This window comes from Protomyctophum bolini (genome assembly GCF_963924005.1).
Source record: "Protomyctophum bolini genome assembly, chromosome: 7".
Classification (NCBI taxonomy): domain Eukaryota; kingdom Metazoa; phylum Chordata; class Actinopteri; order Myctophiformes; family Myctophidae; genus Protomyctophum; species Protomyctophum bolini.
Genome location: NC_137868.1, coordinates 2,319,032 through 2,344,807, shown reverse-complemented (window position 1 = coordinate 2,344,807; position 25,776 = coordinate 2,319,032). Strand labels below are relative to the sequence as shown.

Sequence of the window (25,776 nt, the reverse complement as noted above, 5' to 3'; positions counted from 1 at the left end):
ATACTACACAATACTATACAACACAATACTACTGTATACAACACAATACTATACAACACAATACTACTGTATACAACACAATACTATACAACACAATACTACATGTATACAACACAATACTACATGTATACAACACAATACTATACAACACAATAGGGCTGGTAAATTAATATTAGATTTCCGAATATTCCTCAAATACGGGGGGAAAAAAATGTATATTCGATTATAAGAATTTTTTTTTTTTTTTTTAATATTTGACAGGTACTGTACAACACAAAACCAATGCATCAAGTTATAAAAACTACCCATTTTTACAACAACAACAAGTCATTTTCTAGTTGTCCTCTTCCATGCTGCCATGTGGTGCAGTTGCATGTTTCTGCCATTGGGGGGAACTGTTTTACATCCATGGAGGCTAGACATTAGAGCCTGAATGGTGGCGTGGTGTTTTGATTGATTGATTTAAATATTTATTAACAGTTTGTAGAATTACAGTACATTTCAAGCACAAACTCAATACAAAGACTGTTAACTGTGAGTGGACGACCCAATAAAGCATTACACTTGTTTACAAGAGGGTCCACCTTAATGTTCAATTCATCAAAACATTTAGAGACGTACAAATATATAGACACTTCTATATAGTTACAGAACAGAACAGGAATTCATCATAAAGGAAGCAAAAAGAGAAAAGAAACATATACAGTGAGGGGAAAAGGGGTGGGGGGGGTTCAGATTTTTACGGGGGCCAGTGTCGAATTGCAGCCGTCCGTATAGGTGCCCTTTGAGAGCGGTTTTGAAGGAGTCAAGGGATTCACATGTCTTAATGACTGCTGGTAGGGCGTTCCACATTTTGGTAGTAGTGGTACTATTGAATGATATGGGCCGGATCCAAGATGCAGCCGTTTGTAATGGCTCTGAAAGGATCGCCAATCTCAATTAGCCACAACTGGGTTATGTGCTGACTCATCTCTGCATCAGAGTGACCGCAAACTTGACATCTCGGTTTCTCTCTATACACTTTACCTATCTTTTAAAAAGGACAATTCCTGGCTGTGTGGAAATACATGCTTACCTTTACCTTACTTCAGTTTGTGACTATACGACTAACTCCTCATTCCAACTCTTTCCCATCTTCTAAACAGTGGTGGAAAGTGTACTGTATACTGTATGTAGCCTACTACTTATTTCTTTAAATATATATAATATATTAATAATAATGATATTCAAATACATTCAATATTCTGGCCAATCTTGTATAGACCAATATTTCAAAATGTATAAGTTGTGTGTGTCACTCTCAGTCGGCTAGTTAAACTATTCAAAAATGTTTTTCAACATGGATGGAGGCAGAGGTCATAGTTCACAGTCTCAAGTCTGTCACACGACGTGTATTGATGTTTTTATTGGCTGAATCTAAACGGGGCATGAGTTCTTTTCATAATAACTGTTCAATTGAGCGCTGTAGCGCCACCCTTTGGCCAATGTGTGTGAGGTTCATGTCTTGGCTGTTTTCTATCAACCTCTGCTATTATGTTTTGTAAAAAAAAAAAGTAACTTGCATGGTTATGCCAGGAGAGGGCGTAGTAGCAGTAATATTATTAATAAAACTAACCAATTCAATAGAGTGCCTATACACCCTGTGTGCTTGGGAATCATTTAAAACAGTGGTTCTCAACCAGTGAATCATTTAAAACAGTGGTTCTCAACCAGTGAATCATTTAAAACAGTGGTTCTCAACCAGTGAATCATTTAAAACAGTGGTTCTCAACCAGTGAATCATTTAAAACAGTGGTTCTCAACCAGTGAATCATTTAAAACAGTGGTTCTCAACCAGTGAATCATTTAAAACAGTGGTTCTCAACCAGTGAATCATTTAAAACAGTGGTTCTCAACCAGTGAATCATTTAAAACAGTGGTTCTCAACCAGTGAATCATTTAAAACAGTGGTTCTCAACCAGTGAATCATTTAAAACAGTGGTTCTCAACCAGTGAATCATTTAAAACAGTGGTTCTCAACCAGTGAATCATTTAAAACAGTGGTTCTCAACCAGTGAATCATTTAAAACAGTGGTTCTCAACCAGTGAATCATTTAAAACAGTGGTTCTCAACCAGTGGTCCAGAAAAAAATACCACAATGTAAAGATACAAGTATAAATGCACCCTTTAAAAATATAGTATTCAAAATTGTAATAAAAGTATAGTAAAGTTAAGTAAAACTAATGAAATAATGAAACCTATGAATGATTGATTAAACATTTTAGTTTACTAAAATATAAATAGCAAGGCTTTACGGGAAAAAAAACCTGTAACTGTTTTGTGTTTTTTACAAAACTAACTAAAAACCAAAGTATGTTCACGTACAAGGAATTTGACTGAGCGTATTTCCCTCTGACATGAGAACTAATAATAATAACAATGCATTTTATTTATAAAGCGCTTACGAATCTCAACGTGCTACAAGGATTAAAAGCATGGCAAAATAAATAAAATAGAATACAATAAATTAAGTGTAAGCTACATCATAAGCTGTAAAACATGTTTAGGGAAAAGCTTTCTTAACCCATTCTGAACGGGAACCCATTTTGGTGTATAGCATCATGTTATGCTTTAGCTATTGAAAAATAGCAGATCTACAAGCTCATAGCGCGCCACCGAGTGGCGCGCTATGAGCTTGTAGGTCTGCTATTTTTTGAAAAATCGAAGAACGACTGACATTTTTAGAATCTGATCTCAGGTCAGAATGGGTTCATCAGACCAGTGTGTGTCCAGTGGAAACCCCGTATGAATCTGATCTCAGGTCAGAATGGGTTAAAACTATACTGGAATAATGAAGTGATAGCCTGAAAATGCAGCATACTATAGGGAAATTATGTATAATGTTATTGTATGATCAACTGATACATTTTGTACAGGTATTGATAGTCATAATTAGTAATAATTAATGAATTAATATTATTGTATTTATGTTAAGATTAAAAATGTGAACCAAATGACATTACTCAGCAACAACATGAATTATAATGATCAGGCAATGAGACAATAACAACAATAATAATGTGTATTCTAACGGTTATGTAGTGGGGGGGGGGGGGGGGGTGGGTTTGGTCTAGGGTGGAATTCTCGTATCTGACTTTTGTTTTGTGAATCTGTTTATGTTAATGTAATGAGTAGTATTACGATTCATGTTCTGTTGTAAGTAGGATAGGGATAGGCATTTATAAGCTTTTATCTTCTGCCTTATTCCTGTTGATCATCTTCATGTTTTTGTTTTGTTTTTATAACAGCTTACATTCATTGTCTTTAAATATTGTATTTGAAACTGAAGGATGATCAAATAAACTAAACAAAAAAAAATGCTTACTTGTTTTATTAGAGTCATTATACAGAGAAGGGAGTGACATTGAGTTAATTAGTTCCACCCACGCTATATATGATCACATTTTACAATTAATAACAGTCTAAAACAATTCTGTTGTGTAAATAATAAGAACGTAATCCAGTGACCAGGCGAGAGTCGTAACCAGAGGAGATGAAACTCTAACTTCAGACCACACAGATATTCAGAAGCAGGAGTTATCAGACCTGTTCAGAGGAGATGAAACTCTAACTTCAGACCACACAGATGTTCAGAAGCAGGAGTTATCAGACCTGTTCAGAGGAGATTAAACTCTAACTTCAGACCACACAGATGTTCAGAAGCAGGAGTTATCAGACCTGTTCAGAGGAGATGAAACTCTAACTTCAGACCACACAGATGTTCAGAAGCAGGTGTTATCAGACCTGTTCAGAGGAGATGAAACTCTAACTTCAGACCACACAGATGTTCAGAAGCAGGAGTTATCAGACCTGTTCAGAGGAGATGAAACTCTTACTTCAGACCACACAGATGCTCAGAAGCAGGAGTTATCAGACCTGTTCAGAGGAGATTAAACTCTAACTTCAGACCACACAGATGTTCAGAAGCAGGAGTTATCAGACCTGTTCAGAGGAGATGAAACTCTTACTTCAGACCACACAGATGTTCAGAAGCAGGAGTTATCAGACCTGTTCAGACAGATTAAAGTCTAACTTCAGACCACACAGATGTTCAGAAGCAGGTGTTATCAGACCTGTTCAGACAGGAAGGTTCAGGACTCGTCCTATACAAGTCGTAGCTTGTAGATCGGCTATTTGAGACAGAGAGATTTGGTGTAGAGTAGACTAGAGGGGGGAAAAGGAACTGACCAAGTACAGAGCCCTGGGAGACACCGCTTTACGTTTGGTTTCTGTTTCATTACTAAACCAATAATGTGTGTGATTATGTCATGAAGTATTCTAAGCCTGTCTGTCTGTCTGTCTGTCTGTCTGTCTGTCTGTCTGTCTGTCTGTCTGTCTGTCTGTCTGTCTGTCTGTCTGTCTGTCTGCCTGCCTGCCTGCCTGCCTGCCTGCCTGTCTGTCTGTCTGTCTGTCCATCCTGTGTCAGATAGTGAATCTATTCGTCTGTCTGTCCGTCCTGCTCGTCTCGTCTGGGTTGAGGTCTGACCTTCATACTGATGGACTTCAGGGAATACACCCAACCTTTCCAATGATACCATTGAACACCAACAGCACCAGGTGAGCCAGTATAAGGGAATACACCCAACCTTTCCAATGATACCATTGAACACCAACAGCACCAGGTGAGCCAGAATAATCTCCCCACAGATAAACTCCATTGGGATTAGAAAGAATCTGACAACTGCCGTACCAGAACCCTCCCAGACGGAGTCTAGCACAATGTCCTGATGACCAGGTATCCTGGTCTCGGTCTACAGTGGAGAATCTCTTTCCATTGTTATAGCTCAGTGAGTCTCCTGTGTGGAGAGAGTTAAACAGAGAATGTAATGTAGTGTCTGCTGTCGTTTATATGCTGCTATTAGTGTAGAGAGTCACAATACTGGATGTTAAAATTCGATACGATATTTGGAAAAGTATTGATATTTCCATGCAATTTTCGACCACGGCGATTTCTACGTACAAATAAAAGCTGTGCAGTCTTATGCACTTTCATAGTGTTTTTTTTATTATGCATTTTGTTTGCATCTTTTACATTTTCATAGTAACAAACTATTATTATTATTTTTTTAATTATTATTACCCTTATTATTACCCTTATTATTATTATTATTATTATAAAATAATATAATATAATAGGGGGGGGGGGGAAGCGCAAATCTTTAAATATATATTATTTCACAGTGAACAATTTTAACTAAAATCTTTGCTTCTGGTGGAGCAACATATTTTCAGATGGGGGTCGGCGGCCAATTCAATTACATATATTCATGGGGGGCCTTGACATGAATGTTTTAGAACGACTGACGTAGAACACTGTCATGATTTAGAAGACATTATTTTGTAAAATCGGCCTCAGGTCTAAATGGGTTAAAAGTCATCCCGTGACAACAACAAAGGTGATTCCTAAACATACCTGCTCCTCCGTCCGTGAAGCGATCAATGTGCAGCATGTATCCGTGGTCCTCAGAGTCGATGTAGAAGTTGCTGTACTGAGCGTGTGCAGATTTCCCACTGAAGTCCTCCATGTCCACTCTCAGCTCGCTCCTCTTGTAGGTCAAATAGTAGATGTTCTCCAGACCTAAAGGACATACAGACCAGTGTTTTATTCGCCCATGATGTTCAACCTGTCGTCATATAATTTGGTCCTGCTCATTATGTGACCAAATTTGACTGAGTTTTTTGTCATATGAAAGCAGGGAGTCATACTGTAGCTTCAAATGGACATTTTCATGTTAATTTTGACCCACCATGTTTTGGAGATATGGCTTATTGAGTAATGTCTTGCAGAGAAACACAAACAGTGAGTTGAGAAATCAGGCTTAGAAACGTTCACTTCTGTGGTCTCTGACATTACACCTATAGCTACATGTTTAAGCATTTATATCATATTTACATGTTGATTTCAGCTCTGATATTCATTTCAGACATGCTCTAGTGCAGGGGTGGGCAACTTTGACGATGGAGAGGGCCACTATATTTCCACACTAACTGTTGCTGTCGTAGCAATTGGAATCCTGAAAATGTACATGTCCATGTCATTTCAAATGCCTTTAATTATACTGGTGTTGAGAAATGAGCTACTAATTTAGACTGAAGTAAATAAAGCGGGTCATGTTTTGCATGTTGTGGAATTGTAAACAGTTGAAACCAATATTATATCAGTATTCTAATATTAACCTGAGGGCCGCATTAAGTGAAGGTGGGGGCCTCATGTGGCCCCCGGGCCGCCAGTTGCCCACCCCTGCTCTAGTGTGTGTGTGTGCAGCTTTTAACTCATTTTGGATGAAATATTAATAAATTCCAGTTTTTCTCCTCTGGTGAAAAGCTGGAGGCTGCACAATGGCAGGCTCTCGGTCAAATCTGGTCGCATTATGATACTACTGTTGTCTTCTCACCTAGCCAGTATTCTCCATCAGCGTTGCCAAAGCCTGTCTTGTATTGGTCCCAGGGTCTGGTGAACCCCACCGAGCCATCCATCCGTCTCTGGAAAACCTGCAGAGAGAGAGAGAGAGAGAGAGAGAGAGAGAGAGAGAGAGAGAGAGAGAGAGAGAGAGAGAGAGAGAGAGAGAGAGAGGGGATATAAATTCAATTGAATAACACAAGCTCTGCTTATAAAATACCGTTGACTTGATGTTATTGAGCGCGTAACAACAACGCATATCAACATACATATCTCACGTGTTTATAAAAAAGGTAAGGTGTGTACATTGAAGCAGTTTAACTGGCACTCTTCCAGACATAAAAACCTGTCAGAACTAAACTATTTAGTTTCCTGCAAAAGGTTTCTGTAAAGGTCTTTCAGAGACTATGAAGAAAGCTAGTGAAAGTAATATTTTACATTATGATAGTATAAGCATTGCTGTAGTGTAGACTAGAATGTTTGTTCAGTCAAAAACTGAACAAACCGATAAAGTATAGTAGCCTCATAGTTGTCCCAATGATGGAGAACGATGCACATACCTAAACTACACAGTTGCATCCAATTAACCAACTTTGCAGGCCGACTTGGAAAACTGTTGAAATGGACATGAGTGCATATTATTATTGTTGTAACTCAGTGAATTGTAAAAGTACTTTGCAGGTATTGTCACAGCATTATATGTTTGTTGTCATGGGGGTTTGATTGTGATTGTTTGGCACCTGGCTCTGCAGTAGGCCTACTGGTGTGATCCTCTTGACTGAGGGGAGGAAGGTACCAAGTGCTATAGAGCAGGAGGGGTGTCTGTCTGTGTTACAAGAGAGCTTGTGTTTTCTATTTATCTTGATGTTGTGTAAGGTATCTGAAATGTATTCGAATTGGTTACAGAACTATTACAGAACTGTTCCTTGGTATAGTCTTGCCTATAGTATAAGAGGGAGGGGCTCTGGAACACAATTGTGTTTTACCTAATGTAGTAAGATGACAACACGGTGACATAAAGATACAATGGTCTTGTAGGACATTGACATCATTCTTACGGTCCATTTCCCTCCGTCAGTGTCCATGTCACAGTAGACCTGCACCGCAGTGTCGTCATCGACAGGATAGACGGTGTAGACCCCGCTGACCGCTGTGTTGTCCAGGCTGTGGACGTCCGCGCAGTCCATCGGCAGGGAACTCACAGCCACCGGGCTCAGGAGACACACCACCAACACCACATGTGGAACGCCCTGCCAATAGTCATTAAGACATGTGAATCCCTTGACTCCTTCAAAACTGCTCTCAAAGGGCACCTACGGACGGCTGCAATTCGAAACTGGCCTCTGTAAAAGCTGAATTTTTATCTGTATTGTACTGTGTTTTTGTATGGACGTGGTGTTGGGTGCCTGCACAGATGCACACATGGCAGGCGCCCTACACTCTGTCTTTCTTTTTCTTTTACCCCCCTTTTCCCCTCACTGTATGTGTATGTATTTTTTCCCTTTTTGCTTTCTATATGATGAATTCTAGCTGTTCTGTTTTTTTAACTACATAGAAGTGTCTATTTGTTTGTCTCTAAATGTTTGATGAATTGAACAATGTGGACCCTGTTGTAAACAAGTGTAATGCTTAATTGGGTCGTCCACTCACAGTTAACAGTCTTTGTATTTTGTTGTTTGAGCTTGAAATGTAGGCTACTGTAATTCTGAAAACTGTTAATACATATTTCAATCAATCAATCAATCAAACCACACTGACCACAGGGAAGGGCTAGGATTTCAAATGGGATGAAAAACTAAATGTGTTGTCGTTTATATTAGCCCATTCTGACAGGAACCCATTTTGGTGTTAGCATCATGTTATGCTTTAGCTATTGAAAAATAGCAGATCTACAAGCTCATAGCGCGCCACCGAGTGGCGCGCTATGAGCTTGTAGGTCTGCTATTTTTGAAAAATCGAAGAACGACTGACATTTTTTTTAATCTGATCTCAGGTCAGAATGGGTTAATCAGACCAGTGTGTGTCCAGTGGAAACCTCGTATGAATCTGATCTCAGGTCAGAATGGGTTAATCAGACCAGTGTGTGTCCAGTGGAAACCTCGTATGAATCTGATCTCAGGTCAGAATGGGTTAAAGGCATTAGATTCAGGCATCTATGCATACACTACTAATCCAGAGCGATTTACAGTAATATAAATGTTTTTGAGTGTTTTATGTTAAATTGGTTGTTCAGTAATGAAGTCTTTGTTTTTGGAAAATTCATATAGAGAAGGCATGGCAGTTACGTTGGAGAACGATGTATCCATGAGTAACGTTCTATTTGTTTATATGTATTATTATATATATGTACAATTTTGTTGAGTGTCTTGTAAGCCCGTGCGGGCTGGGCATCTTATGATGTAGGACACTTTAATAAAAACTCTATCTATCTATCTATCTATCTATCTATCTATCTATCTATCTATCTACCTATCTACAGTAAGAAAAGAACACAAAGGTAAATACATGAAATGCATAGAACTAGTTATCTATGGGATCATTATGGTAAACCAAGAATCATGCAGTCTAACAGTGGAATATGCACACAAAAATATTTGGTTCATATATTGGTCCCAGTATGAAGATATTTTCACGTTTTAAAATATATTGTATAATATTGTCACTTTAGCTATTTTTTGAAAAATCTTGAAAATGTGCCGCAAATCTTTGAATATATATATATATATTCTTTCAGATGGGGCTTCCGTTCCACGGCCAAATACAGATAATTCTGAGGGTCCTTGACATGAAAAAGGTTGAGCACCACTGGTATAGAAGAAAGTAATAAGTAAAGTAAATTAGTAAGTAAGTAAATATGTAACTCAGTTCAGGCATAAAGCGTAAGGTGTGCCTGTGTTCCTGCAACACTAGTCAAACATACAAACGGTTGTTCTCTCAAGAGGTCAGTGAAATACTCACCATCCTGGTTCAGAGAGTCCTCCAGACAGCTGGTAGGCCAACAGAGTCCTGGTTCAGAGAGTCCTCCAGACAGCTGGTAGACCAACAGAGTCCTGGTTCAGAGAGTCCTCCAGACAGCTGGTAGACCAACAGAGTCCTGGTTCAGAGAGTCCTCCAGAGTCCTCCAGACAGCTGCTATAGAGAGTCCTTGGTCGAGGCTCCTTTATATATACCGTACACTTCAATGTCAACGTGTCTGTGTGGAATAATTATTATTAATTAATAATAAACCCGTGTTATCTAAATGATGCTGCTGGGAAATGAACCTGTGGGAACTTTGCACGCTCCGTGTTCCTGCATCCAGAGCAAAGGTCTGCGTCTCACAGGATTTATCATCATCTAGGAGGTTATTAAACAAATGTGCCCGACCGGGGTGTAGGCTACTTTTAAAAACTCATACTGTAGATAAGACACACTACTAGATAAGATGGAGCGTTCTCACTGCTCCAGTATTAGATGTTGATGGGAATATTTCCACCATTATACTTGAAAGGACTGTATTAGAATAAAGACTATGATAAATAAGGAAAGGCTTCGATAGCAGAGAGCTAGAAGCTCCGGAACACCGGAACTGTATAAATACTTTTGGAAGTAATCTAATTACAATAAATACTCTTCACTGGAATAGAAGCAGAAGGCTGGTAACTTTACAGAAATGGTTATAAAAACCTTTTGAACTATAATGAGTAAAAGTCAGAGTATTACAGAGTTAACCAAAATACCTTAGAATGAATTTGACGGACACAAGGAAGACAATTTCAGACAAGCAGAGCTAGGAGGGGGTTCAATCAGATATATTCATATTCACCATTGTATCGGGAGAGAAGAAGGCATGTAATCCGGACAGCGTTTCCACAAGGATCTCTGACCATGTCCAAATTGAACATGGTTAATATAGCATACCGTAATCAATACACCGGAAAATGTGTTGAACAACAAGGTCAATAAACATATTTGTTTACAAATGGACAGATAATGCAAGACGTCACGAATATTGCATACAGGAACTATCTCACGGGGCAGAGATAGTCCGGACATGCAATATCAGTTAGTGGAACCGGGGGACAGGGCATAACGTCATTGAGTGCAGTTTGCAGTCTGTTAGAGCGAATACTAACTTCAAGGGCAAAAACACAGAGGCTGGGTGTTATGGCAAATGGAAACAAAACAATTCTTATCTACCAACGCTAGCTAGCAGAGCAGTTTTACTATCTAAACTCTGGCGGGGCCAGAACCATACTATTTTACAGTCAGTGGGACAGTGTGACATCAAATGTCAGTCACAGGGCAATACATAATCCATAATTTGGCAAGACCATAGGAGACACCGGGTCATAAGATTAAAAGGGCAAAGGACTCATGACCATCACCCACAAAACCACAGAAAATACCTAACAGATGTACGATTCTTTTATTTGTTTTATTTTGAAACCACACTCACGGTAAAGTGTCCGTCACACTTTAAATCCACTCTCTCTCTCTCTCCCCCATATCACCAGACACAGTTTGAACAGTGTACAGTCGATTGACCCCTCTGTGCCTTTATTATAATGCACGGTGTGATGTCATGACTTTATTGGCGCGCTACGAGCTTGTACTGTAGGTCTGCTATTTTTGAAAAATCGTGAAAATATGTCGCACATTTGGAATATAATATATTTTTTAACTCAAATCTTTGCTTCTGGGGAAGTTCCTGGAACAACATAATTTCAGATGGGGGTCGGCGGCCAAATACATTTTTTAAGGTTCTTGACATGAAATATTGAGCACCACTGACATAGAAACATACTTATACTGTAGGTATTTCAGATTATTTTAGAAGACATTTTTTTAAATGTCGATGTCAGGCCTAAATGGGTTAAAGAGACAGAATGCAATGTTTGTTTGTTTGTACACAAACAGGTATACTCGAGACTACCAGATGATTAGCTTCATGTAGCTCAACAGTAAACAAACAGAATGTAGGCCTAGAGACTAGTCTATACTGTGGCCCCTTTTCCACCGGTTGGTTCCCAGTGGGAACCGGTTCAGTTCTTTTCCACCGGTTGGTTCCCAGTGGGAACCGGTTCAGTTCTTTTCCACCGGTTGGTTCCCAATGGGAACCGGTTCAGTTCTTTTCCACCGGTTGGTTCCCAGTGGGAACCGGTTCAGTTCTTTTCCACCGGTTGGTTCCCAATGGGAACCGGTTCAGTTCTTTTCCACCGGTTGGTTCCCAGTGGGAACCGGTTCAGTTCTTTTCCACCGGTTGGTTCCCAATAGGAACCGGTTCAGTTCTTTTCCACCGGTTGGTTCCCAGTGGGAACCGGTTCAGTTCTTTTCCACCGGTTGGTTCCCAATGGGAACCGGTTCAGTTATTTTCCACCGGTTGGTTCCCAGTGGGAACCGGTTCAGTTATTTTCCACCGGTTGGTTCCCAATGGGAACCGGTTCAGTTCTTTTCCACCGGTTGGTTCCCAGTGGGAACCGGTTCAGTTCTTTTCCACCGGTTGGTTCCCAATGGGAACCGGTTCAGTTCTTTTCCAATTGTGACAAAGTAAATCATATACTGCTGCTGTGACTCGACTGCAGTAAAGGAAAGGAAAGGAAAGGTACCATGTTTACCCAGGGTAACTGGACTAAGGAAAGGAAAGGTACTATGTTTACCCTGCAGGGTAACTGGACTAAGGAAAGGAAAGGTACTATCCCTGCAAGCGCGCCCCTGTGGGGCCCATGCAGGCTATGTGTGGGCAGTGAGGGCTATGCCAAGCCCGCACCAAACCTGCACAGGCCCATACCGGGTTTGCCCAAGTGAGGCCCACAGCTGTGGTCTCACTGCAGGCTTGCTGTGGGCAGCCCACACTTGCGGGCTGCGCTGGGCCAAGCCCATAGTGGGCCAGTGTGGGTCTGTCCGTTCAGGGCCAAGAGCAGATTTGTACCTTTGGCCCCCATGCGTTTTTGTGTGGGCAGCCCATAAACAATAATTTATATATTATAATCATTTTGCCGCTCTTTTCCCCTGTACGTATAGTTATATGTACACACAGTCACACACACACACACACACACACACACACACACGCACAAGCACGCACGCACACGCACACACACACACACACACACACACACACACACACACACACACACACAATATTAATGTATATGTATGTATATATTATATATTTGTGTGTATAGTTACTTTCCACCACTGCACCAAACCACATTTTTTAGCACTGCTTTAAATTAACTTTATTATTATTTTTCTAGCATAGAACAACTCATGCGAAATAAATCTGTCCAGTTTTGCGCCTAAGCTTGGAACTATTTTTTCTTTTTTATCATATCACTCCGCGTTCTACAACGTCTCACTGTAGAGCCTCGAGGCTCAGTATCACTCCGCCTGTCTGGGATGGATGTCCCACCTCTCTCCTCATGGTTAGTTATCATTTGTCGCTGAACTGTCAATCTTGCGAAAAGTATTAATCTCATTGGTCGACAGACGACAGTAGGAAAGAAGCCCTTTTACTTTGTAGTTTGTTGTGCTACGTCATGGGACGGCGGGAGGATTCGGAGGAAAGAAACGTATCTGTCTAAGTTCTATCTGGTGAGTTTTTTTATGAATAATAATTACGTTTAACAGCAAACATTTGTTACAGTTTAAGTGTGATGTTGTGTTGAGGTTGTATTTGAGTACATTTAGCAAATTCAGATATAATTTCCGTCGAGTAGACCTAAGTTTAGTGTAGCAACATCAGCTGAGTTGTGGCTATAGTATAGTTAGCTACTAGCAGCTAACTTTGACAGCTAGCTGTTGACTTCAGCTTAGCCCAACAAACCAGACTTAAACATGATAAGTTGCTCATTTCAAAGGTACACGTTGGTCAATAACACTGTTGCATTGGTGAATTGCACGTTTTAGCTGATCTACAAGCTCACAATGTGGCGCAAAGCGACGCTGTGTGAGCTTGACGATCAGCTATTTTCACTGGTTTGGGTCCCAGGGATTTTTTGGCGCTGCACTGCGGCGAAATGGACATAAGGGCTACGCTTGCATGCGGGACCTTTGTCTAAGACACAATGTCTTCCTCGGGAGACAAATAATAAAGAACCTTGAACCTTGAGGGATATGGCACATTTCTCTATTGTCTCGAAAAGCTTGTTTTTAAGTGTGAATTGGGGAGCCCTTGACATGAAAAAGTTTGAAAACCACTGGTGTAGGACACACACACACACACACACACACACACACACACACAAGCGCCCTAATGCTTGAGATACACTCATTTTATTGATTTTTAAATGCCTGATTCTAGAAAAATGTCTATTTTAAAAAGGGTGATATTTATTTTATATTACCAGCCAGAGATAAGATGAGAATCAGTCTGTAATAGGCTTCTACAGTAAACGACACACTCAAAGCCTTTCATTAAATAAATATATATATATATGCCCATAGCCGTGCTATGAGCTTGTAGATCTGCTATTATTATATATATTTTAAAGCAAACATTTGTAACTCAAATCTTTTCTTATGGGGATTCTACGAATGTATTTTTAAATCAACAGAAAAACGTATATTTCTATAACATCAGTGGTTCTCAAAAATTATATGTAATTGGCCGTGGATCCCCATCTCAAAATATTTTGTTCCAGGGACTCCCAGTAGTTGTAACAGTTAAAAATGTTCGCTTTAAAAAAATGTATGTAATGTATGCAAACATTTTCACGATTTAAAAAAAATAGCAGATCTACAAGCTCATGAGCTCATGATCTGCTATTTTTTAATAGCCAAATTCCTTATGTCCCTCTTTGAAAAATACTTTTGGACACGCCTGACATACACCATCATTTGCCCACAGGGAGCCATCTTCTGTCAACTGGGAGACAGCCCAGACCAGGCTTCCTCACTTGCGTTCACTCTCCACATCAGCAGGTATGTTTTAGTAGACTGTAAAAATAACTAACCACTTAAACCATCTTCTTAGATTTGCAAACATTTTCACGATTACAAAAAAAAGCAGATCTACAAGCTCATGAGCTCATGATCTGCTATTTTTTAATAGCCAAATTTCTTATGTCCCTCTTTGAAAAATACTTTTGGACACGCCTGACATACACTATGATTTGCCCACAGGGAGCCATCTTCTGTCAACTGGGAGACAGCCCAGACCAGGCTTCCTCACTTGAGTTCACTCTCCACATCAGCAGGTATGTTTTAGTAGACTGTAAAAATAACTAACCACTTAAACCATCTTCTTAGCTTACTACTTCTTTCGGTTAATTCCTATTGGGGTCACCACAGCAGATCTTCAATTTCCATCTGGTTGTGTTGTCTGCATCTTCCTCGTGACTCCTGCCAGGCTGCCACCTGCATGTCGTCTTTCATCACATCCATAAACCTCCTCTTTGGCCTTCTCTTACCTGGCAGTTCCATGTTCAGCATCCTTCTCCCAATGTACCCTCTTCCCTACTGTCCAAACCATCTCAACCTCGCCTCTTGCTTTATCTCCAAACCTGGGCCGATCCTCTTATGTAGTCATTTCTGATCATGTCCATCCTTGTCACTCCTAGTGAGAATCGTAGCATCCTCGATTCCACCAGCTCTGCCTCCTGTCTTTTTGTCAGTGTCACCGTTTCCAGGCTGTACAACATGGCTGGTCTCACTACCGTTCTATTACACTACCTTTTTGTCACAGATAACCTTCTCATCTGTTCCACCCTGCATGCACTCCTCTTCACTTCTCATCCACACTCCCCATTACTTTTGATAGTTGACCCCAGATATGTCAATTCCTTCATACAATTCTCAATATATACATGATCATTTTCCCCCAGGGAGCCTACTTACACCAGCTTTCAGAGAACCTGAGAGCCACCTTCGACCTGCATCCTTCCTTGCTTCTAAAGGGCACTCTTTGTCATGGCTTCCAGCAGTTACTGGACCAAACGCCGGCGCACACTAAGGATCCTAACTTCTTTTGATTCATCCTCAGTTCAAGAGATAAATACAAGTGATATATTGGGAGAAGTGAATCCTGAATCCAATCTGACCTTTAATGTCAACGATGAGGAAGATGAAGTTTTCATGGACTGCCTAAATTCATTTGATGATGACTGTGATACTACACTTGTGAATGATACAGTCCCAGATGGTGACGGTATTATAGAGAGTAGTGATGAGAGTGATGCAGAGGAAGAAGGTGACAGTAGTGATGAATGTGATACAGTTGAAGATGAATGTACAAAATTGGCCAAGTTGCTGTGTGAGTGGGCTCTGAGGAACGATGTGCCACAGAATACACTCTCAGATCTTCTTTGTACACTGCAGGAGTTCCATCCAAATTTGCCAAAGCAAGCCCGCACCCTGCTTAAAACAGCAAAAATAGTAGCCAATGTTAAAAACATAAAAGGAGGTGAATATTTACATTTTGGCATTCTTTCTTACCTACAGACAATTTCAACAAGTCTCATCAACAGTGTTAGCAACACTATTGGCCTCCAAATTAATGTTGATGGATTGTCTTTGTTTAAGAAGAGCTCTCTACAGTTGTGGCCAATTTTAGGTAAAGTGTCATTTGAAAAGGAACCTTTTGTAATTGGCATCTTTTGTGGCAACAGCAAGCCTCTTGATTTAGAGCAGTATTTAGATGACTTTGTGCAGGAGGTAGCCAGGCTTGAAGGAGGCTTTGAGGTGGCAGGAAAAAATTTCAGATTGACGATTGACTGTTTAATTTGTGATGCTCCTGCAAGAGCCTTTATCAAAAACATTAAGGGACACAATGGGTACTTTGGTTGTGAGCGCTGCACTCAAGAGGGAGTCTATGTCAAACATCACATGACTTTCCCAGAGAAGACGGCTACACTACGTACAGATGATCAGTTCTCTAGGCAGGAGGATGAGGATCACCACAAGGGCAACTCTCCCCTTGCACGGCTTAGCATAGGAATGGTCACAATGTTCATTTTGGACTACATGCACCTCGTTTGCCTCGGAGTGACTCGAAGATTGATATTCTTTTGGATGAAGGGTGATTTGTCATGTAGATTGGGCACTCGGGCGGTGATGGCCATTTCTGCCAGGTTGCAGCAGCTAAGGCAACACATCCCTGTCGAGTTTCAAAGAAAGCCAAGAAGTTTAGCGCACGTAGACACATGGAAAGCCACTGAGTGTCGCCAGTTCTTACTTTATACAGGTCCAATTGTCTTAAAAGAGTTCCTTCCCTCCTCCCACTACAATAATTTCATGAATTTCTCCGTTGCCATGTACATGATGCTCTGTCCTGCCTTGTGCAATTATTATTGTGACTATGCTGATAATCTCATGAAACATTTCTTATGTGAATTTGAGCAGCTGTATGGTATTGATGAATTGATCTATAATGTTCACAATTTGACTCATTTGGCTGATGATGTTAGGAGGTATGGAGCTTTAGATGGAGTGTCAGCTTTTCCATTTGAAAACTATATGAGGAAATTGAAAAAAGCAACTCGCAAACCACAATTTGTTCTTAAACAGATATTTCACATAATTACACTTGAGCGGACCTTTTTTACAACAAAAAAAGCAAAGCAGACGGACAGCAAGGCACCTTTGCTGAAAATGAAACACTCTTGTGGCCCATCAATACCATACCTGCCTCACTGCACACAGTATAAAAAGGCTGTGTTTCAGGATTTCTGTGTTGCCACAACTACAGGGGACAACTGTGTGATGGTTCATGGGGATTTGGGACTGGTACAGAACATACTATGTGATGAAAAGTCGGATAGAAAGTACATCATGTTCAGGAAGTTTTCAAAGCTAGATTCTCTTTACTCAAGTCCTCTAGATTCAAAAGACATTGGCATTTATAAAGCAAGTCATCTAGAAAGTACAGATCAAATAATCTGTTTGTCAGCTATAACAAGAAAATATGTTTTGCTTCCCATGGACACAGAATGGGCAGCTATTCCTTTCCTCCATAGCTACTGAGTGTTTTTGTTTTTATTTTTGTTTGTTTGTTTTTTTGCCCCTTTTTTGTCTCTTCCTGTATGTATTCATTTTCAGCTCCTCCTAATGGCGTTGTACAAAATTGTGGAGTTCCTGGATAACTCTGTAGCCATTGTGAGCAGCAAATGGCTTAATGAGGACTCGTCAATGACTATGTGGCCACCGTACAATGACCCCAGCAAAATCAAGGCAGCTTTGGTGACGCATGATGTTCCCATGTTCACATGGACAGCACATCAAATCAAAATTTTGGCAACAGCAGGTATTTATTTTCTTCCAGATTTGGGAGCCATTAAATTTAAAGGGCCACTTGAGCCTTTTTCGATGCTTCATATAATTGGTCCTCACTAATGTTCATTATAAAACGGTACCATTTTGTCGACAGCCCTTCTCTGAGAGACAGACCAAGTAGACAAACATCGTACCATGTTATAATGAACATTAGTTAGGACCAATTATATGGAGATTGGTTGAAAATGGCTGAAGTGGTCCTTTAAGTGCTTAATCGATAACCTTTTTATTAAAGCATTTAAAAATAATGTACTTATTTGATTATTCTTAAGTAACTACTAATAAAATAGCTGATATTTGATTGCCTAAATTGATGCAAGGCGTGACACTTACTTTGTTTCTTACTGACACTTTGTTTCTTACTTGCACTTATTTTGTTACATTACAGTGGATTATGAAAAGGCAAGGTCTAAAGCCAAAAAGGCAGAAACAAGTTTGATTATTGAAAGTGAACCCGAAGAATTGGATCGCAGTCAGCGGTCAAGACAGTAAGTGTTCATTTCGTATTTTTTATTTGTCTTAATGCAAAGCTGTTTAAATATTATATAAGGATTGTAGTACTGGTGCATTCTTCTATATGTTCTGAACAAGATCATGAGAGCTATTACTATGGCTAAAATAGTATGAACCAGTCATTCAGTTTGTGTGCTAAAATGCATTCTTAGATTGTTGCTCCTCATTTTCCACAGAGCTACTAAACGCTACACTGAGCCTGAGTGTGCGCCACCAAAACGGCCCAGACAGTCTGAAGTGGTAACAGTTTCGGTCGTACACCAGCCACCAGTCCCACCACCACCAATGGGTTTGCTGTCTTCAAGTCACCGTGCATCAGCGAGTCCCCTACCTCCGGCCAGTCCACTGCCAACGCCGAGTCGCCTACCACCGGCCAGTCACCTGTCAATGCAGAGTCGCCTACCACCGGCCAGTCATCTGTCAACCGCAAGTCACCTACCACCGGTCAGTCATCTGTCAACCGCAAGTCACCTACCACCGGTCAGTCATCTGTCAACCGCAAGTCACCTACCACCGGTCAGTCATCTGTCAACCGCGAGTCACCTACCACCGGTCAGTCACCTGTCAATGCAGAGTCGCCTCCCACCGGCCAGTCACCTGTCAATGCAGAGTCGCCTACCACCGGTCAGTCACCTTTCAACGCAGAGTCCCCCACCACCGTGGGCCAGTCACCTGTCAACACCGAGTCCCCCACCACCGTGGGATAGTCACCTGTCAACGCTGAGTCCCCTACCACCGTGGAGTCACCTACCACCGGCCAGTCACCTGTCAACAGCGAGTCCACCACCGGCCAGTCACCTTTCATCTGTGAGCCACCTTCCACCTGTGGTCGTACCCCCTGCTGTGAGGCGTGCTCCATCAGCAGCAGGTATGTTTGATAGCCCCAATAGATACATGGGGAGACAGGAATGCCCACAAACGTCACATCTGGATTTAGCATGGTTCATGTATGTTTACGTCTGCAAACAGTTTGTTTCAGGATGTTGAATTTAATGTTGAATTAATCAATTGGAGTAGCTTCCCACACAACACACTTTAACAGCTAACTAAGAATGGCAGCTTCCATTGTAAAATCTGTAGTTTACTAATGTAACCCAAATTAACTATTAATAATGGTTAAACAGGATTTTTACATTGTAGCTCCGTCCTGTTAACCCATTTAGACTTGAGGACAATTCTGAAAACGCCTTCTAAATCCTAAAGCCACGTTGATGTTTCACCTTTGCGACACGACTCAGGCTGGAAAATAGCAGATCTGCTATTTTCGGCATCCAACTCTGTCATATGGTGACGTATGGGGCTTTAACACTACGACGTCGGAGCGGTCATTCTGACCGGTTTTGAGATTTAAAAGTTTATTTTCTTAGCCCATGGAGTCCAGAGAAAGTTCCCCTTGCATGACTTTGTCTAAATATTCGATTGAAATCATCTCAGTTTTTTTCCCCATTTGAAACGTTTTGTAAATATGATTTTAGGCATATATCTCTTACTCTGTCAAGCTATTATCGGCACAATGGACCGACGTCCCCCTTCCTCCCCCATAGGCCTACTCGCCTTTTTGCTGCTTGATAATGGTGTCTTTTATAACCCGATTCCCCGACATTTCCTTTTCACTTGATATCGTTTCGTAGAGAGGGCCTACACAACCGATCTATATACCAAATGAAAGACCGAATTCCGTAGTTTACATGGTTTTTTGAATTTTTTTAAATGAGCAAAAAATGAGCGAGTTATAATTTAAAGAAAAGAGGGGTGGAGGAAAAAAAAGAACACGCAACACACATACAGCTAGCTAACTAGGCGATTATTTGGATCAATCAAATATATTAATTACATTATATCGATAACACGCGTAGCCTATAATGTTTCCCCCTCTATATAAAAATGACAATATATAACTCTAATGTCGTATTTCGTCATGTATGTGAACTAGGCTGCTTGCAAGGGTGTCGCTTTCGTGAGCAATGGTGTGCATGGCCCGTTTGACCTGACGCGATTCTTTCTTTGGCACAATCAATGAAATATAATACTGGCTACTAAGCCCGTTTTCAGCTAAATTCGGAAATGTCCAGGCTAAATAACGTATCGACGGGAGTCGTGTTAATATTTATTTACTCGTCATTGTCATGTTCACTCCAAATAAACAAGTATTTTATGCACTTATGATGCGGAGAGCCATCTTATAAAATATTTCGGTTGGGATATTGAGGGGGCAGAAAACAGCCCGGTCACGTGGTTGATGTACTTGCAAGTTGGGACAAAGAAATACACACGGGCTTAGCAAATGTTTTTATTAATTAAACTGATATAACAACATAACGTGGCTAATAATTGTTTATTTGGAATGTACTTTGGCTTGTAATTTAGGTAAATATAACGCGACTCACTTGTATGAGTAATTTACCGCGGACATGCCGCATTTACTTCAATACATTAGCTTTAGTAATGCGGTTAGCTTATAATATTAGCAAATGTAAGCTAACGGCTGGAGGAATGGGGGTCTGTTACTACGGACAATCCGGTCAATAACATCATTACACTTAAACATTAATACAATTATGTGATGTTTACATGCCTAGTCAAGCAGTCTGTACATGGCGTGGGGTCACCGTCACATAATATTAATTACATCGATAACACACAAGAAAGAGTGATCTTTGCAGGGTGGAAGAAGGAAAAAAAGAAGCAACAAAGCTACACTCTTCCATGGCTATGTTGCAATATAGCACTAACCGGGCAAAATATGTATTACATGTATTATTAGTTTTATACATTTTAGGAGTGAAAACATGTGTTTAGAAATGACAACATCTCAGCAGTTCAGACAATGTCCCATTGTTAACAACACTTAACACACGACACAGACAGCTAGCTAACTAGGCTAGGCTAGCTAGCTTCTCGCTCCATTGAAACCGAGCATTCAATAATAACATCCCTCTGCCCTCATCATGGATAATAATCATTGTATTCATATTATCTTATCAAAATAGTAAACAAATTCCAAGTTAATTAACCAGCCAAACATATATGATTTAATTCGTTGGAAATGGGATGCAGCCGGCTTGAACGTCTCCAGTTGGAGTGGGGGAGAGAGTGGCCAATCAAATCGCACCAAAAACACGGTCCCTCTGACCGTTCAGCGACTGAGTAGTAGTGAATTTCTTTCAGACTGGCTAGTGTTAAGAGTTTCAGAAATGAATGGCATAGACACGTTCCCAGATTGAAAGGTATAACAGCATGTAGATTATCCCGGTCTGAATGGGTTAAAAAGGTACTGCTCTAGCTCCGTATTCTTTACCATGGAGGATAGGTTTGGATTTGGCTTTTGTATAAATCCATGCACGGTAATGACCGATCATCAGACGGTAATGGAATTATGCAATATTACACGAGAGGTTGTGCTTAACCGTGATTATCGGCACAGCATTGCTGCAGGAACGAGGCAGAGCCGAGTTCCGTAAGCAGCACTGAAGGACCCGGCACAGCTGATATTTATATTATACTGATATGTATATTTGATATGTATATATTGATAATCATATCTATAGAAAATGATATCCGATTCCACTCCCCAGCTAAGAGGTGCTGATGATGCTACAGTTTCTGTTCAGTTTCTAATTATAGTTTTTCCTTCTCAGGTATGGACAGATACTTAATTAACACGATGGAGGAAATTAAGGACAGGCTGACTATGCTGGAGAAGGCAGTGGCAAATCTCTCTCGCTCAAATACAGCAGAGATCACGTTGCCTGATGACATCACATTGCCCCTTCAAACCTACGAGGACATGGATGTCTTGGAGAAAAGAATTGAAGACCATCGCTGTCGGAAAGATTTGGTATATAAATAAATTATATTGTATGCTATCTAAATTCATTTTGACTATTGTATAATCACTTAGCAATTCTACATACAGTGGCCCTAACCTGTTTTGCTTTCTATCATTTGATTTTACCAAAGGCAATAATGTTTTATTGTGTTTTAATGTTTTATGTCAGATTGCCTATCTAGGAGCCATTGGTGGGTGTGATGTCCAGGCTGCAACAAGAAGGTTGATGACGACATTGATTGGCCATTCTCTAGCCAATCAATTAAATTGGAACGGCTCAAATCAAGAGACCTTTTCAGTCCCTGAGACTGAAGAGGGTTGTAACCGGTAAGTCTAAATAACTCAATTCAAAATTGATCATTTTCACCCTAATCAAACACGTACTCATTTGTTAGTCAAACTCGTATTTGAAGTCAAATTCAAACACTTGTATGGAAAATGTATTTACTTATTATAGAGCAGTGGTTCTCAACCTTTTTACACCAAGTACACTATTTTTCAAAAATAGCAGATCTACAAACTTGTATATCTGCTATTTCTGAATAGCCAAAATAAATCAAAAAAATGTAATGTGTTCCCGGTCTTATAGGGTTAAGAAATCAACTCTTTTCAGTAGGCTACATGCGTTTGGTTGTAAGACACCGTTTGAAATGGGTTTCATCATGTATGAAATTATGAATGACTCATTATCACCACACTATCTGTAGGCTACTCCTCTGCCCCACTCCAGTTCTGTTGAATCCCAGTTTCTGTGTCATATTAACTGGGTTATTGTGCCATTTAATCGGCACCAATTGGTGCTGGGAGTTTGGGTGCGATTCACTGGCGCTCCTGGAGCGCTGTTCTGTGACGTGTGACCCTACACATCTACCACTTCAGTTTCTACGTGCTGCTGGTCAAAATATTCTCCTCTTGATCCACACTTAGTTCCAGTTTTGAGCCACGATCATCATCATTTTAACGCTTCCATAATTCTCAGAAGTTTTTCGATAGTAGCCTATTATATGTTTTTATATATCAGTCCCCACATTTTTCTTTTTTGGGGAGGTTGCTCTGCGTACCACCAGAGGGGGCCTCGCGTTTCACCGGTGGTACGCGTACCACAGGTTGAGAACCACTGTTATAGAGTATTAGAAAACAGGCAATAGGGTTAAAAAAAATACACTTATGCGTTATGCATAGAGTTGCGATACAATCTTTGAAATAGCTATCAAATAGAAATAGCATAGCAAGTTGCTGTTGGTTAAAAACCTTGTATGTCTATACCATCAGGAAATGGTCATGGAAAATACAACCTGTGTTCCAGTAGAGTTATTTAGTATCAAGTAGGGCTTTCATTTACAAAAACAGAACAAAATCACAAAAAGTTGAAGGATGTTGATATAAGATCTGCCCGACAGCAACGAATAAGAAATTGCTTACTACAAAAATAATTGTTTCATATAAGCCTATTTGTTTTTATGTTTCAGAGGCTGTAAGAAAGTGCCGCATTCAGCCTAGTCCTCAGGAGTCGGATGTGGAAAAGGAGATAATGGTGTGGCTGCGGAACTCGCGAGACAGAGCGGGTGGACGAAAGCAGCGATTTCACCGTCAGCTGGCTTGCAGTGAGGCCGCAGTGGAAGAGTAAGCTTTGACAATGAATACTTAAGTATAAATATGTATGTATGTATGTAATTGTATGTATGTATGTTAAAACATTTTTTTTTAATATATTTCCAGGTGACTGGAGTTTGGAGTGGGTGACCGTTGCAGTGCGTTGCACGATGGGATGAAAGGGAGGACAGAGAGAGAGAGTCGACCGTCCATTCTTTTTTTTTGAACTTCACAGAATTACAAGTAGGCCTATACATTTTTCTTACAACTGATTTTTTCTTTTTTTTTCACAATCTCAGCTGCTACCTCAGGCAGTACAGGACTCCGCCTTTTACTAAATATGTTTGGTTGAAGCCTCAGGGCATATGTAATTTGTTCCATCTGGTAAATGTCCCATATTTGTTCCACCCACATTTAATTGTAATGCATTTGATGGCCGCTGTAAGCAGCACATGCAATAAATATATTTATTGCATATCACTGTCCATTATTTTGTTGTCCATCTGCCATCTTTAGCTGTTCCACCGTTTGGTTGGGCGAGAGGCAGGTTATTGTATGTATGTATTGTCTATTGTATGAGTTGAAGTGAACTTGATGAAAATGTACTTTACTAATAAATTAACAGTGCCTGAAGAAAAGAGACTGTTCGTTCATTCATTCATTCTATACAAGTGGGTTGTACCCCAAAGTATTAATTTCGGCCGTGGAATTGAACTTGATTCAGTTCCCCTGTGTCTGCCGGTTTTGATAGAAAGGTTGCACTGGTTTTATATTTGCAAATGTGTTTTATATTTGTTTTGTATTACATTACATTGAATCATTGATTTGAATCTTTTTGACTATTGAATTTTCTTTTACAATACAGATCTTAGTAATGCAGTGACTGCATACATTTTAGATTAATAGAATATTTTGGTGTTATAGTTTGATGGGGCTTCCTGAGGGCTAAGTGAGGGCTGCTTAGTCAGAGCCCCAAGTGGGCCAACGGGGGGCCACTGTAGGCATGTCAGGGCTATGTGAGGGCTGCCCATGCAGGGCCAGCACTTAGGGGCCCACACTTTGCCAATGAGCAAGCCCTCTGGGGCCCTGTGTGGGCAGCCCACGGTGGGCCCTTAAGCCAGCCCTAAGTGGGCCCTGACGGGGCCAGTGCAGGCTCGCTTGCAGGGATGTTTACCCTGCAGGGTAACTGGACTAAGGAAAGGAAAGGTACTATGTTTACCCAGGGTAACTGGACTAAGGAAAGGAAAGGTACTATGTTTACCCTGCAGGGTAACTGGACTAAGGAAAGGACAGGTACCATGTTTACCCTGAGGGTAACTGGACTAAGCTCAAGAACTTGTTTACAGCCAGGCCTGGCTCATAGAACATTTCATGGTAGGGGGTTCAATGCCTTGTCCAAGGGCACTTCAGCGGCGGTAATTTTAACGTGCCGGTCCGGGGATACGAACTATAGCGACCTTCCGATATCAAGATCGCTCCGCAAACCGTTCGGCCACCGCTGCCCTACATGTGTTAAAGTTAGCCTACTGTAATACTGTGACAAAGTAAGTCATTCTGCTGCTGTGACTCGACTGTACTGTTAAAGTTACTGTAATACTGTGACAAAGTAAGTCACACTGTTGCTGTGACGGCTAGACTAAACATGGTCCATAAAATTAAATACGGAGAGGTCCCAGCAGTTTTAAGAACATGTTTTTAAGGCAGGTAAACGAGGTACACAACCATTTCACCAGAGCCAGTATATTGCAGATGTGGTGCTCGCTGCTTTTAAAAGTAAAAAGGCTCATTGATTGTCACACAGTGGAACAGCCTGGAAACCAGTGTTAAACTGACCTCCAATCTGAGGACATTTAAACAGAAGACTAAACAATGGCTACTGGAAAAGGTTGCCCTATAAAAGAGTCATATTAGAGGGAAGGAGGATAGGGACGTAGGCCTACTTGTTGTGTTGTGAACTGTATGTAATGTACCTATATGTATTTGTGATGCATTTTAAAGTATTGTTCCGTTCAGTGTGAGAGGACCTCAGTGGAAACAAGTCTTTGGACTTTTCTGTGTAATCCTTGAATTGCTGATTATAATGTTGTATTATGATTGCTTTTCTAAATACATCAAATCTAATTTAATTAATGAAATTAATTCATCAGA

General features: G+C 40.5%; 1 protein-coding gene and 1 long non-coding RNA gene across 2 annotated transcripts; one reads left to right on the top strand and one right to left on the bottom strand.

Moving 5' to 3' along the window:
• Positions 1-3,356: 3,356 nt before the first annotated feature.
• LOC308318901 (microfibril-associated glycoprotein 4-like) lies at positions 3,357-10,000 on the bottom strand. The gene is made up of 5 exons (XM_080768616.1): positions 9,399-10,000; positions 7,499-7,690; positions 6,436-6,532; positions 5,454-5,618; positions 3,357-4,836 (listed from the first exon to the last, which is right to left on the bottom strand). Exons 1-5 carry the CDS (start codon positions 9,399-9,401, stop codon positions 4,544-4,546), a joined length of 750 nt encoding a protein of 249 aa, XP_080624742.1. The 5' UTR covers positions 9,402-10,000; the 3' UTR covers positions 3,357-4,543.
• Positions 10,001-22,250: 12,250 nt separating this feature from the next.
• Positions 22,251-24,129, top strand: LOC308318072. The gene is made up of 3 exons (XR_013964320.1): positions 22,251-22,362; positions 23,505-23,658; positions 23,755-24,129. It is a non-coding gene; the product is annotated as an uncharacterized lncRNA (long non-coding RNA).
• Positions 24,130-25,776: the final 1,647 nt, after the last annotated feature.

Bases quoted from the DNA above. Each gene is read 5' to 3' on its own strand.
- LOC308318901 (XM_080768616.1), bottom strand. The intron at 5,619-6,435 runs GTGAGAAGACAA...TATGTCCTTTAG, and splicing joins TGATGGAGAATACTGGCTAG to GTCTGGAGAACATCTACTAT. The intron at 4,837-5,453 runs GTATGTTTAGGA...CTCTCCACACAG, and splicing joins CTTCACGGACGGAGGAGCAG to GAGACTCACTGAGCTATAAC.